A 16,221-nucleotide genomic window follows, 5' to 3' on the forward strand; every position below is an offset into this window, starting at 1 on the left:
TCTTGAGCCTATCTATTAATTTCAGAAACAATCTAGTTCTTTAGCCTATCCTAGACTAGATGTTTATCTTTTATATAGCTAAATTTAATAGAAATTAATCCCACACTAAATTGGTATACTTAAGAGGAAACTGAAACATACATCTTTCAGTATGTTATATATCTTTGTTAACTTTTGTAGACATAAACAGAAATTAAGCTTACTTCACTTAATACTATACACCCTTAGATAGCACCTGTTTCTATTTTATTTTCATTTGTAGATTGTTTTTATTTATTTACAATGGCTCTCATTACAAGATAAAATAAACAACAGATCAGAATATATAACATTTCCATTTTCCTGAGTAAAAGTGATAAATTATCATAAAGGTTTATTAAATAAAAAGGTTCATTAAAAGCATACTGACTTTTATAGTGTGTTCAGAGACATACAGCTCTAAAAGGGGCATAATATTGTTCTCCATAATAGCAATACAAGCATGGAGAAACACAAAGAAAAAAAAGCAAAAGTCTTCTTTTCATGGTTGAGTTCATGGATAACTGGGACTGCAGGAATAAGATTGATTTGTCACTGTAGCTGCCAGAATTAACTAAATACAAATTTTCGGATTGACTTGAAACTGAATTTTCTAACAATTTCCAGTAAATCAAGTTTAACACTGCTTCTTAAAAAAAAAAAAAAATATTTCACCTACAAATAATTATAAAAAGGCAGAGGAAATTGGGAAAGAAAAAGTAAAATTCTTCACCCAATAACAGAAGAATAAAATACCTCTCCCTAGCAAAAGCTTAGTAGTTAAGTCCTTCTCTTGGATAGGAGTCCTTCCTTCTCTGAGGATTTATATTTCAAATTCCTTCAGCCTGATTTGGAGTAAGGATCCGAATGCAGGCCACCGCTTCCCAGAAAAGTTGAACCCACTTGGCCATGAAGCGCTCCAGCAGTAAATCTTTCCCACCCTTTGTCTCCTGAAGCATCCCTCTTTGTTGACTTAAATAATACTCCCTGCAGTAGGAATGGAAATCTCTGGGGTGCATATTCCTACACTGCTACAAATGCAAGAGTAGAGACATTCAATCTCCTTCCCTCTGTCTCACCTGCAACCGAGATAATCTTACACGAGTTGAATAATTCACTGGAAATTACTGAAGAAAGATTGAAACAGAACCTTCAGATTACACTTAGAAGACAATAAAATTGGTTTGCACAAAGAAGGGAATCCCTTTACCGAGAAAAATAAGTAGCTGAAAGGAATTTTTATTCAACAGAGAACTAGACAATCCAGATTGAACTCTCATTTTGTAAGCTACTATTTACTCTTCCGGAGAAGAAAGTAACTTCTGTCATTATGTATTTTCAAGGAATTTAGACACTTAAAAAAACCTCTCTCTAAAAATGGACTATTTTCATTCACATTTTCTAGTCTCCATATCAAAGGCAGAAAATACTTTCCAGCATATGTTAAGGAAAGAACTGTGTGAAAAAAGTCTCTGTGATCTTCACAATTACCTGCTGGAAACTATTGAGTAGAAAGCACCTGCAAAGCGTTTACAGTGATGATCACTGTGGACACTCTGGAAACATGGGTAAAGTACCCCCTATCTATTTTTAAATGCCTAAGCAGCCAAAAATAAGACCATGCATTTTTAAAAAAAACATAAAGGGCAAAGGAATAATGTGTATTTAAATGAGTATTCCAGCATGGTGATGACTTACTCCTTACCTTTACACGAGGTGCAGCAAAAGTAATAACTTGTGTGCCATTTATTAAACTCGTTGTAGTGAATGATAATGTTTTTTCTTCTCCATTAATAGTGACTGCTATCTGTGGTCTCTTATCCAGACTTAGAATTCTCCACAAATCCCATGTCTTTTTTACTTTAAATCTTTGAGTGGAAACAAACACATAGGATGGAGGCAGACCTTCTGGAAACACATTCCTAAATAAGGGGGAAGGGGAAAAAAAAAAGACAGTACTTGAACATTCATATAAATCTTAAAATAAGTCTCTCTCACTTTAAGCAAACGAAAAAAATCTTAATAAATTTAGAAGTGTATTTATAAATTTAAATACCTTGTCAATTCTGACAGGTCAACACGTGAGGTCACTTCATAAGCTTTTGCATTAGTGGTTGGTATTTGAATTCTCTTTTTAACCTTTTTCTTCACACCTAATCCTACAAGAATGTCAAATCCTTTTTCATCTCGAGCTGCCACTGGAATTCTTGTCGGACAAACAGATTCTGCAAAGTAATAAATGCAAGTACAGTTCAAAATATGACGTAAAACTTTCAAAAAGTAACCTCCCACCTACCTAATTTTTGTAGCTGCCTTTCAAGAAATAAAAGGGAATTGACAACTGCCAGTTAAGTATAACATGAGAGAAGGGACATGCAGAATCCTCAGAGACATGATGCAAAAATACTGAGATGTCACATTTTACTGCAATTGCATTCACATACTATTTTGAGTTGTCACTAATTGTAGTTAAAAGGTATTACAATATCTGACTAATAAAAATATTGAATTTCATTTCTAAAATTGTATGGTTTCAAAATAATTGAATTGCCCACAATTTCCACAATGCCCTAACAATTTGGATTAATCCAGCATCCCTCCCAACTACAAAATCAGGTTGAAAATGTACAAAGGTACAATTATCGACAACTATTTTTTTCATCTTCTTTTGCTCGAAACGGACTCTGATCTATTTTGTCTGTTACACTGAAATCTGCTTGAAGCCATTCTCATTGGACAAATAGTGTGATATATTTTCTGTAGAAACTAAAGTTAGCTGAATGTTATCTCTGTTTAATTCTCTTTACACAAAAGCAATACTAGGCAGTGGACTTAAATTGTCTTAAAATAAAAAAAAGTGAGATAGCAGAGTGAAATTTAATGCTAAAGACAACCTTGTATTAGAGTAATAAATCAATGAAAAGAAAGAAAACAACTTTTTGTTTTATTAAAATTATGCTAAACTATTTACAATAAATGCATTTTCATCATTCATTTCCTATTGTTTCTTCAGAAAAGCATCAGTTCATAGAAAGGGAAGAGGTTAGGAATACATTCCAAAGAAGGGGTGGAGAGTTCTCTCATCTCCATCTGGACCAGCTATGGGCTGGAAAACTCATGTTTCAGTGCCAGGGAATTAGCAGCTCAAAGGTCTAGACTGACTTCTTTTTATAACATGAGCAACACTGCATGGCTTCTCTTTCTAACCAACCCAAGGGCAGTCAGAAGCTATCCCGTTCTGGTGGGGGAGGCAGAATACATAAACTCTAAGAAAATTCAGCTAAGTGCCTGAGCAGACTATCTATGGTGGGCAAGGACAATCCATCCTAAGGGGACATGCCACAGGTTCTTGGGGCAGGAGCAAGAAGCCACATACATTCCCCTTAGTTTTCTTTTCCTCCTCACAGCAAAATGTCACCTGACTCCCAAATTAAAAATATATTAAAAGTAATCTGTCTGGTTCTACAAGAAAGAATTGCAAGAACTCTCTACCTACATTTTGGAAACTAAAACATCTACCTTCTAAATGCTTAAGAAAAAAAAAACAGAGTAAAGACCAACACAACTTTCCTTCTCACTCTTCTCAAAACACAGATGCAGGATTTAAGTCAACATACTTAACGATATTAAGTAAGAGTAATAACACTTTATTTTTTCAGGTTTCTTCACTGTGCATTGTTATCACAGAAACCTTTTCTAAACTCATTTATTTCAAAGCTGAATAACGGTCATATTGCCATTAATACAGATTACAGATAACCATATACACTGGCAAGAAAATGAATGCAAGAATCTCTTATCAGTTACAATACTAGAAATTTGGCGTAAAATCAAAAAATAAATGCAGAAATAGGATTACTTTACGTGAGAGGGCCATTATTCTGGATCAATGCCAAAGTAACTATTCCAAACCAATACAATACAAATTAAGCATGTGTAAAATTATACATTAAGAAACTATTCTTTATTTCCAATGGCACATTGAAGAACTACATAAAAACATTCCCAGTAAGGTAGATCTTTTTTGGGTCTTCCGGATCATCTTCTGGCAGAACTATTTTGATAACTAACTGAGCCATTATATAGGATGCAGAAGTCAGTGGCAAAATTAAGAACTGCCTTCCACGGGAAACGGGGTTGTGTTTCCAGTCCATAGTACCCGTCACAGCAACTCTCTAGCCTATACTGAAATCTTGTTCCCTTTTAGTGTTTTTATATAGTTTTCAGATGCTTTATTTTTCCTTCCTGAAGCATTAAATAACTTTTTGATTTTAAATCCCGTTATCTAGCACAAAGGAACTTTTCTCAGCATCTTCCAGACATACTTCTGAGGTCTGCATTGAGTATTGTTTTTAAATGCATTCCTGACACACAATCTTTTCTATATTTTTGCTACAGAATATTAATACTACAGGAACATTTGACTTCCAGAATAAATATTAAGTATTAAATATTCCTTAAATATCTGGGGACTCTTTTAGCCACATTGTCCTTTCTGGATGACAGCTTGCACAGGTTTTTTCACCCTGCCGTACTCTAAAACGAACACTAGAGTTCTCAAAAGGCACATGAGAGCCCTCCATCCACAAGGCCATTCGTAACAGCACTACTTGCTACACGAACCACCAAACCTCAGCCTCCTTTTTCCAGAAAGGAAATACTGCCCCTATGCTCTTATGTCTACGTTCATGTAATAACGAAGTTAAAAACGCCAAAGAGTAAAGGCTAGCACTTTTTTAGACATTAAAACAAAGACAATCAAGAGAGAATTGCAAAATTTTCAGGCAGTTTCATGTGGCTGATCACAGCCAAATCATTGCTGCTTTGCCCTCATGGAAGTTCCTCTCCCAGAGTCAAAGTGAATCTTAACAACATGAATAAAATAATCCACCACTCAGATATAAAATTTCCAGTTTACTAGTCTTTCAGTTCACCTGCTAAAGACTTTGCGGTTAGAAATGAAGCTGCCATCTGGCTCTGATTGCTCTTTGAGAGAGGCATCTCAATGCTAACACGAGGGAAGAGCGCAAGGTAAGAGAGTTGAAGCAAAGGGTCACTTAAAGTAAAACAGTAAGCGCACTTTTGTATACGTAGTCAACATTTGCAGATTACTGTTGTAAGAGTCGTGTTAAATATCGCAGCTGAATTTTAAAGGACACCAGCTAACTTAATTCTGAAAGCAAAAAATCCATCTTGATGAAATATGTCACTTCTAAACTGTATTTAAAGAAAATATTGTGTTTATTTTAGGGAATTTCTCCCTGCATGAAATTTTATTAAAGAATTTAGCTGCACTTACCTGATTTAATTTTTGGACTGACCACCTTAATACATCAGCCACAAGGAATTATTATTATTTTCATAATTGTATCAAGAAATAAACACTATTATCTTCAACATATATATCACCATATTTTTTCACTGAAGTCCATACTCTGAGAGCAAATGAAGACTATTTTTCATTCTTAGTAAGTGCAGAAATATGGTACAACTGAAATATGACTTGCATCAATTCTTGGTAATAAAACATGTACAAAATAACACTGATAAATATTTGCTGTATAATAGAGTCCTTCTGAGTGATGTATTTTAGAAGCAATGGCTATCTTTCATATATATATAGGAAAGCCATTGTTTTACAAAGTTATCAGAAAACTCAATGCAGTAATGCTGCTAGCATTCTAAAGCTAAAAAGTCATTTTACAATGTTGGTCTTGGCTAATTCTTCTATAAAATCCTTCTAGAAAAGATCATAACAACTTGTTGCAATTCCAGGCACTTTTGCCAAGAGTCCTTCTTCTGGGTTTTTCAACACATACTAGCGGAAGAACTCCTGTTTGTAATGATAGGCTATCCTCTCAACTGTCAAGAAGAAATGCTAGATTGTGGATGACTATCAGCCGCACCTAGGAAAAGGATAAAGTAAGCCCTATATTCTCAGCACTATGAGATCTGCTCAACTATTTTAGGGTCTTTAAATTTTATCAATGCAAAAAACTGGGGGCTTAGGGCAAAATGCTACATACTGAAATTAAACACACACTGTGCTAAAGCACCGTATCTTTCCCAAATATACCTCTTTGTTTAACGGAGAAAATAACATTTTGGGAGTGATTTCTGCAAACAAGATCAAAATGAAAGAAGATCATAGTAAAGACTATCAGGTGCCTTAGGTTACATTAATCATGCATTCTGCTTGTGAAATAAAGAAATAAATGGGTACAGAACTACATTCTGTACACCTAAAATAGCTTATAATCAATTACTTACCTTCACAGAGTTTCTGCTTTATAACTTCTTTAATTCTTGATATTGCAATATAATCTTCAACATAAAATACGTAAGTTGATGAAGGCTTGTTGGCAATAGCTTTAAGTTCATCCTCCTCAATTTCTGAGCCAACACCAATAGCAAACAAAGTTATTTTATTTTTCCTTGCTTCTGCTGCTACGTCTTTGACTTCATCTTGGGACTTTCCATCAGTGAGAACAACTGCTATTTTTGTTAGAAATCTTGAAGATTTTGCAAAAAGATGGTCAAAGGCAAACTGAATAGCTCTTCCTGTTCTTGTATTTCCTCCCAAGTAGTGTATGGACTCCATTTCCCTGACGAGGTTCTTGGTGGATTCATGTGTTCCGAGGGGAATTTCAAGTACAGGGTAATCGCTGTACTGAACAACTCCAACTTGAATAAATTTTGGCCCTATGTCAAAATTTCTTGTAATATTGACAAGCCAGCTTTTGATTATTTCAAAGTTTTCTGGGCCAACACTGTAAGAACCGTCTAAGATAAAAACTAAATCTGCCGGAGCAGTTCTGCAACCTAAAAAAAAAACAAAAATCAAACAAATATTCTAATGAACTCTTCCACTTTCTTCTTCCACAGGAAATACTTTTCGTATCAATTACTGTTTGTATTAGAATCTATATTGACAAATACATTCCATTTAAAAAAAAAAAATCAGCTGAGTTTACCAGAGAAAACAAGATTGTTTCTGTAAACCAGACAGATCCAACTTGGTATCTGAAAACCATACCATTTTCTGTTTTTTACATTATCACCAGAAATGACTATGAAAAATTCTGGAATTCAGTTCCTTAGCTGGCAACTGCATTTCATGCAATCAGCAGCGAGGAATACATTTTGGTTTTTTCCATATCTCTTTGTCTGCAGATATGATAAGCATAAAAACTCATTTTTGTTAGCAAACCAAGCACACTGCAGAGGAAGGCTATAGCCTGAATACTCCAGAATTCAGCAGTAATATCCAATCCTTTTACAAATACATTTTAATTGACTTCTGATACTGCTACATGGCACTTACAGAACTAGTTATTATAAAATCCTGAGTCTTGACTGAATGTTGCTGGTAGCATATATTGATTTTAGTAGAAGAAAAATGCTCAGTGAACGAGCGCTCAGCCTCCAGAATAAGCATTTAACAAATATAATGTAACTGCACGATGACTTAGGCATGGATTCAGCTCTCCTAGCTGTAGTGACTTATAAATGGAGCTTTTTAGACTAAATCGCCAACTACAGGCCATGGACTGACACAAGCATTTCTATAAGACAGTCCTATCCATCTTATATGCACATCCTCAGATGGAGGGAATAACTCTCTAGAGGAGAGAATCACCCCCCATCAACTGTGAAAAGAGATTAGAGAACTAGCACATGAGGTACCCAAAACCAGGAGAGACTATTTTGATCCCATGGCACATGGGGTTCATGGGGGCTGCTGTGTATTACTGTGCTTTCTGTTTTCTGAAAGGCTGCAGCTCCACCACAGGAAGGAGAGCTTTGCCTTGTCCTGACATCTGCCTCCAGACACTTCTGGTCAGGTCAAGATTTCACCTTCCTTGAAAGCAAGTGACCACAGTCTGCTGGAGACATGCTTTTGCAATGCAGGTGGTGGTGAAGACAAAAAGCCATTGGGAGAAGGAGCAAGGGGCAAGCAGAGTGCGTCACTGTGGTCCAGGGATATGAATCACAGAGTACTTTCAGTTGGAAGGGACTTTGGACATCATTGGACCCTGCTGAAAGCACGCTCAGCTTAGAGCAGGTAGACTGAAACAAATGTACGTCTTTCTAGAGACCAAAAGGAATTTTATGGAGTTTGTTGTAAAATACTGAAAAATGCTGGATTGAGAGCAAAACTGGAGGAAAAAGACCTACCCTGAAAGTATCATTGTGGCCAGAGGAAAGTTTTACACATTCTTTTTATTCAGCCACTTTGTCTTCCAAAAAGCTACCCTGCTTTAACTTTTTCTTTTCCATAAACGAGATTTAGAGTACAAAACTTGGTTCGGTGGGGTTTGAGATGCTAATTTTGAAGAATATGCAAGAAGGTCTGTCCCAGAGCTGGGGTTATCTTAGCTTCCTCTCACAGAACCTTTATTTTTCTTATTTAGTTTCTCACATAACATTAAGCTATTCAAAATATGACTTCTGAAGAAATGAAAATATAAATACTCAAGACAAGTTTATCTCAAGACTGGAGCTTTACAGTTCCATCTGTCCCCATGGGCATTTCCAAGAAACAAAAAGAAATACAGATATTCCCTTCCTAAAGGAGAAATGAGATATTTAAGTTACTTATCATATGTTATAGGCTTTTCATCACGAAAATTATACTGGAAAAAAATCACCTGCAACAGAAGTGTACAAGTGGACCTGAAAATGGATACTATAAATTCAAGGCATGCTTTGAAGTTGCCCTTATCTGAAATATAAAAATTAAGACTTACTTGCTCTTGTTTCCCCATCTTCAGATGAGATGTAATCATGAAGGAGCAGAATTAGTAGCATCTGAAAAAATGTTATGATTTGTGCCATGTGTATTGTATTTTCAAAGTCTTGAGATAAAACTAGATGGGGAAGAAATGAAAAGAAAATACAGTGTTATTATATTACAAAACAAATCCAAACTTCTGTGTTTTAAAACCTGTGCATGAGGCACAACTTTGAATTGAATCTGCAAGCCCAGATGTAAGGCCACCCTGCAACGGACCACAGACCCAAAAAGTGTCAGTCAGGCTTGTAAGCCCAAAATTGAGATTCTAAACTCAACAACACTCACCAGCCTTTCTTTGGAAGCTCAGTTTTCACCAAGGCACATTTATATACTTCTTCTGCTAGGTACATACATCAGTAGGTTATATTCCCAGTCCCAGCCACACTTGTCCAACCGCTATCCCACTCTGCAGCCGTTATCCAAAGACTTGACAGCTACTGCTCCAAAATATGGCAAGTGTTTATGTACCAGGTACTGGTGGGGAGACGTTACTTCAGTCTCAACCCACACACTTGGTTACTTCAGGGAGTCTGGGACACTTCCCACTCCTCTACGCCAGGGCCGAGACTGCCACCAGGAGTCAGGGTCTCAGCGAGCCCCAGCCCTCTCCCAGCAGAGCCAAGCCCCACAGACTGTGTAGCATAACATCCAAGGTATACATAAATTATATGCATCTTCAACTTTTGATTTTTTCCTCTGTTTATGTCTCCTTTGTTATCATGGTCTCTGAATTATATCCCCAAAAGGGTCCTGAAGCAAACATGCCATTTTGGTCTCATCTTGCTGTCATAAATATTATTTGACAAATTTACTTAAATTAAGACATATTTATTACTTATGTTTTTTGCAAAAAAACCATAATCATAATGGGAAAAGATACTTTTCTGGAGTACTGTATTAGAGATCCATTCATTTCAAGACTCAAAAAGAAAAAAGTATACTGAACCTCTTTTGCATTCTGTCTTCTCATCCTCCAATACAAAATGCAATTTTTCTAACTACCTCTTATCCTCCACTACAAAACATGAACACCCTGACAGAAAAAGGGAGGATTAACTGCTGGTCTGAGTAAGTGCTTGCACTGGTGACTGAGAACTGGCACGGGTTGCCCAGAGAGGCTATGCAGTCTCCATCCTTGGAGATACTCAAAAGTCTTCTGGACATGGTCCTGAGCAACCGGCTCTAGGGTTTGGACCAGATGACCTCCAGAGGTCCCTTTCAACCTCAACCATTCTGTGACCCTTTGATTTCTACTGATGTGAAGTGGTACTTGTTCATGTAAGCAGAGTTTTGGTCAATCAAATGTCACGAATATAACAGAGGACAGAATTTTATAATAACTTATATCTATCTTTGCATATTTTAACAGAAACTTTTTTCCCTGTTATTTGGTTTGCATTCAGAACAACATTGTCTTTGTGCTGCTCACTAATTGGCCAACCAACCTACTGCTTTTAAATTTTCCCATATTTATGGGAAAACCTCTAAACCATGAAAAAAAAAAAGAAGCTAAATTCAGGATAAATTTTCAGTACCAGTTCAGGGCCAATTCATTGCACTACACTTCAGTGTCACTAATTTAAGTATTTTACATCTAGCCAGAAGACTAAATATTCCTTCTCTCTACAGGCTTTGCTTTGCCAGTTATGTTAATCTTTATCTATTATAGGCTAGTTTATCACTAACATTCTTGCTGCTTTTTTCAGCCTACTTCCTAGAATTGAAATGCCTTCCTTGAATAAGGCCAAGACTCCTTCCCTTACCATATCTTTTTCTTCTAGCCATAAACCTTTACTTATGCCCACACCAAAATTACCTACACACTCACTTAAAAGATCAAATATAAATTAAAATACTTATTACACAACAAAATCAAAAGTCAATATACTGGGGGGGAGATGAAAGCTGCATGCTGATTTTTAATTTTGAACTCTTCAGGGTAGACAAGTTGTCCACCACATTACCGGTAATAAGGTACTGGCAGATGTTCTGAAACTTCTCTAGTGCTGGAAAATACTGTTCTCCAAAAAGACACCAAAACACAATTCAGCATGCCTATTGCAAGTGCCTCGTAGAAGAAGAAATAGGTACATGGAAATAAGTAACCATTTCTTTTCCAAGACTAGCCAACGGAGTAAACTGAAGAGAATGCCATTTAATCACTCTAACATACTGAGCAGCCATCAAGCAGCCAGTAAGCTGTTATCTGCAATTAAATTTTACAGCAACTAAACGTAGACCTTTCCCTCTAAAGATGTGTATACCTGACATGATGTTTTTAGGAAAATGATATAAGAAAAAGGGACTACAGAGTTGTGGGGGCAAGACGATAACAAGTAGAGAGGTAGTCTTTTCAATGTCAGGTTCATTTCTGGTAGATTCATGATCTGTATTTGCCAAATAGATGTGCCACAAAATCAGTAGGTTGATTTACTTTGGCTTTTCAGTCAGCTGCTTTGCTTTTTCCACTGCTTATAAAGCACTCATTCCATTAAGACAAAAAAAAAAATTATCACCACAAACAACCTCAAGAAATGCAGAGAAGTCAATTTCCAGGAAATGCTACTCCTACCTAATATAATCCCCCAAAGTTAATAATGCAAAAACATAATTATTATGTCATTAAATATCACCTTCAGATTACAAATAATTGCAAGGTAACACCATTCTTCGTTATTCATATTACCTTGCGTCAGAATGGGTGAGAAACCAGATGAAACACTTTGGGTTCTACGGGGCAGGATATAAGATGCACTGTTCCAATGACGCTACACAAATACTGGGATGTCAACTTCATTTAAATATATTAAGTGGCATTTTCTTGTCCCAGCTATTTGAAAAAGGATCTGTTTAAACTATGAAATTAAGTGTATAAGTAATAGGCATGTAATACATGAGAAAATCTTACCATAGTAGAAGTGGACAATTTACATTTATTTTTTCAGACTTGATGGTTTGTAACATTCATCATTTTAAAATCACTTTCAGCCTTTTCCGTGGCAAGTGTTTACTGAAGGGTAAAACACGTCTCTCATGGGGCCAAACTGAGTGATACCAAAGAACATATGAAATTAAATCTATGTGGGAATTTGAATAGCAGGTAACCAAAGAAGGACAACTGCATTCTTTGAGAATATCAGAAAAATGTCAGCCTATAACTGAAAAAAAAAAGACAGACTATTGTACAGAGAGCTGAAATATATCAAAAAACCACAGTTCTGGCCCCAACAAACTATAAAATCCTACAGATTCCTCCCACCAACAACCCCAAAAGAAAAAGGTCCAAAAAATTGGTGAGGAATAGTTGTGAAAAAGATGACTGAGGAAAATATCACAACAGTACATCAACTAATTTTTGGTGTTCGTCATCTCTGTGGTTGTCTAAATGGTTATTTATGTAAAATCCATAGAAATTACGTAAAAGGAAAATGAAAAACAAGCAACTTAGTGACTTCACTCAACTTAGTGACTTCACTGCATCAGTCTTCACTAAAAAGAGTACAGGGACTGCTACCATTAATACTGCACCTTTTTTTGAAAATAAAACAGCACACTAAATCTACAAAAGTATTGTAACAACATACTCCCTGCAGCACAAAACTTGTATGTGCTCCGTGCCATAAGCACAGGCACTTCAGGTCAGGCGGGGACACGGGGATCCTGCTCACTGGCGCAGCTCTCCTTTCACCAACCCCTGCAGAAGCCACCAATGCCTTCCTTGAACTGCTCCGCTCCCTTTCATCTCTGCTCATCCTTCTGCAAACATTTATTCACTGGTACCTTCAGGGATGAAAGCCCCAGATCGGCAGGAACAAGAGAAGCTACAGGGAAGAGGAAGATGCTCAGAGCTGGCTGGGTGGGAAGGGGAGAGCAGGGGGCTGCAAGGAAGCCCTGTGCCCCTGAGGAAGGAGGTGCTCCACAGAAACACTCGTACTTCACCGTGGGAGAGGCACGTGTGAGAGCAGCATTTACTGGCTGTCCTGGAGTACAGAGAATGTCAGGGAGCCTGGTTTAGGAGAGAGGGGAAAGGTCATGTCAAAACCACTGCAAATAGGAGATGAGGGGGGTTACAGGGGAACTAGAAGGAAGGAAAGGAAAGGAAAATTCATGGGGATATGCTGTGGTGTGCTCCGCTCATACACCCAGCAGAAATGTGCTGTCCTCTGAATTTTTCAGTTCTGTGTTCTACCATTCATTTGCATTCATCTCATTCATGTACATATTCTAAACAACAGGCAAAAATTAATGGCACACCCTTCGTATGACCCTGCTGGTCAGCTCTCATCAAGTTGTCTTAGAACTCTGCAAAACAGGAGTCCCGAAAGAAAAAAAGTAGAACGAAGAAGAAGAAATGTTTGCAAGTTCCTCCTGGCTCCAGCCCCACCTACCCAAACAGAGAGAACTGCTGTTCACCTTGCATGGCCTCGCATGAGGGGCATATCTGCTCGCTCCCGCTCCACCAGTAAAAGAAGTAATACTGGGAACACCTTCACAAGCTATCAAGCATCAGTGTGGGGGAGCACAGGAGGGAATTACACAGTAGGAATCGTGTATGTCTCACTTCTCACAGTGAAGAATTTCCATTCTTCACTAGTGAATGCTACAGCAGCCTTCAGCGTACGTCTTTAATCTTGAAAGACATTAAAGTAACGAAACTATCACATCAGAGCAAGATTTCTTTTGGTGAAAACCATGCTCCAACTTATATTTCTTAAAAAGAATCCATAAAATAATTGGCAAAACGAGCTTATCTGATGTGCAGAATCAAATTGTATTCCCTCAACGGATCAATTTTTCCATCTATTTGTGAGAGTCCTTCTGTATTTCATTTACAACAAAGCTTGAAAAATATGAGATACTGAACTTGAGAACTTCATTATAAATATAAAGCCAAATAACTATTTAGTAGTCCAAAATGGACTTATTAATAGAAACCAAAATTAAAAGGATAAACCCAAGACTTAAGAGTAAACGGCCAATGAGGATTCCAGGAATTATCCAGTGTTCAATTTATTTGAAAGAAAATAATAATACAGCACTGCACTTTTAACAGTCAAAAGAGATGCCAAACCAACAACTCCAGAGACCAAACTTCTGTGTCTTGTCGACACAGTAATTATAGCACAGGCAACAGAACTGTACTTGAAATTACTTACAGAAAATACTTGCCCAAGTGCCTTATTGCTACCATGGAGAGGCCACCATTAATATCAGCCCAGCATCTCTCCACTGACATTGCCAAAAGCCAAAATTCACCACTGCTGATCATGTCCTTTCTATCTCCAGGTTTTTTTAGAGAAACAGAGAAAGTTGCCTCTATGGTGGTCCATGGAAGTGTGCCTCGCTTTCCTCTCTGCCCTTGAGAGCTCTGCTGGCTGCTACGGGAAGTCAGGGTCCTTGTGCCAAACTTCTGCTGCTGGAGCTGCAGGAGCTGCGTCAGATTGTGCAGGGAACCGCTAAGGGATGGTAAATCTGTGCCAGCACTGCACAGACAGAGGGACATGCGATTCACACTTGCTCCTTATTTCCTCTGCATCTGCAAACACTAGCCAGGACTCAATGATCCTTACGGGTCCTTTCCAACTCAAGATATTCTATGATTCTATGATACTATGCTAAGCTATGTGAAAAATAAAAAAACAGAAAATAATATTTTAAATAAAACTTTTAGCTCCTGTCTTTTTCCAAATTATCTGTTGTGATTAGTTTGTGGTTTTACCAAATGTAACCAGGAAAACACATTTATCAAACTGCTTTCCCACCTCTTAATTATACCAAACCACTTTTAGTATATGGAAGCTCATGGAAGAGAAATCCATACAGGGTTACTAAATAAGTACACAGACATTGCATCCAGCTCAAGTAAAGGGTTGTGGACCGAGAGAGTATTAGTGGAGAAATAGCATATGTGTTACTGTATTTTTCAAGGCATCCCCCATGGTGATTTCATTCTTCCACCTTAAATGGGACAGTGCACTGCACCAGATGCTTTGTAATTTCGGTGATGCACAGGGTGGCAGGAGCAAGCCTTTGGCTATCTCCCAACTCCACAGAACAGTTTAAATTAAAGCCGCAAGGGCCTATCAGACATTAACTGAGACAGGATACTGGGCTGGGTGGACCTTTAGCATGACTCATTATGGCCATTCTTCTGTTCTTCAATGAACGTTTTTTATCTTGGTTTTTTACATGCCACTTTGATAGCAAAAGGGATGTTTAGAGGGAGTGGAAACAGTCCCCTGAGGTAAAACAGTCTATCTTGCACAGAGGGATCACAAACAGCTTATGTAAAGGTCTCTGCTCTGAGCCCCTGAAATGAGGGGTTGTAGAGTACACCAGATATTTTTGAGTATCTTTGAGACTTGCATCAAGACTCAGGCAAGTTTCTGTGCATCTCAGAGTAAATGAAAGGTAAAACCATAGCAGTGCTACTAAGCATCAGGCCCTTGAACAATGACCCACAGGGCAGGAGTGTAAGACCCTGTGCTTCACCAAAGCAGAGTTAGCAAAGTATTATTTCTATCTTCACCAAAGGCAGGAGAGAAAAAGGGTACAATAAAGCTTGGCTGCATCAGCCCATGCCCTGTAAGTGCATGGTCAGAGACAGATAAATTACAGCCTCCCCAATGCACATTCAGTTTTTGTGACATACAGGAGGAAAACTGAAGGAAGTTTGGAAATTGGTGACATATTGACTTTCCCACATGCCGTGTCATTTTAGGCAGCTTTAACCAACTGGACAGTTCTTGCAACATATTTCTTGCTTTCTTCTGGGCGCTGCAATTTTGCTGTGCAGCAGCATTTGCACAAACAGGGCCACTGAACACCTCTGACTAGGAAGGAAATCGAACTCGGGTTTCCTACACAGTGGACATGTGGTACAGCCATTACTGAAACCAATAGCCTCTACTCGATTTTTGAATGAATTCAAGGCTGCCGGTGTGTTAGAGATGGCAAAGGCATTCAACTCCCAGAACAGCTTTGCTACACAGAAGTGCACAGACGTTCAAACGACAGCATCTCCTGTATGCATGCACAGCAGAATAATTTCACATCCAAATTAAGTTTTCAGTAGGAAATTTAGGTGCCTAAGCAGGTTAGGCAGTATTTCCACTTTGCATTTAAGATGCCTAAAAGTAGCACCTTCTGTATCTCAAAAAGCAGTTTACTGATGCAGTCTTTCCATATCCAGCTTTCCAGCGCCCAGATAAGTATATCATTTTACTCTTCCCAGGAATACTCCCTGAAAAAATTTCCCATTTAAAGCAATTTGGAATCTTCTAGAATCAAAAATGTTTGCTCTTCAGTGCAGTTTTGTCACTATTCAAGGTGGGGAATGGAGAGAGAGAGGTTTCCTTTCTCTGAAAACCCTGGCTTCTCTGCTGCATGAAGATTTCTAGCTGAAG

At 37.8% G+C, this 16,221-nt stretch overlaps 1 protein-coding gene across 1 annotated transcript in view; it reads right to left on the reverse strand.

Annotated features, from left to right (window-relative positions):
* The window catches only part of COL21A1 (collagen type XXI alpha 1 chain), a 117,379-nt gene that overhangs the window by 78,919 nt on the left and 22,239 nt on the right, over nucleotides 1–16,221 (reverse strand). The window contains exons 2-5 of the mRNA XM_072857814.1: nucleotides 8,769–8,888; nucleotides 6,289–6,840; nucleotides 2,075–2,243; nucleotides 1,724–1,940 (exon numbers count right to left, since the gene is read on the reverse strand). Of these exons, the coding sequence (XP_072713915.1) occupies nucleotides 1,724–1,940; nucleotides 2,075–2,243; nucleotides 6,289–6,840; nucleotides 8,769–8,856 (1,026 nt within the window). The 5' untranslated portion in view covers nucleotides 8,857–8,888. The remainder of the gene's footprint in view (nucleotides 1–1,723; nucleotides 1,941–2,074; nucleotides 2,244–6,288; nucleotides 6,841–8,768; nucleotides 8,889–16,221) is intronic.

Source organism: Ciconia boyciana, chromosome 3, assembly GCF_034638445.1.
Source record: "Ciconia boyciana chromosome 3, ASM3463844v1, whole genome shotgun sequence".
NCBI classification, from domain to species: domain Eukaryota; kingdom Metazoa; phylum Chordata; class Aves; order Ciconiiformes; family Ciconiidae; genus Ciconia; species Ciconia boyciana.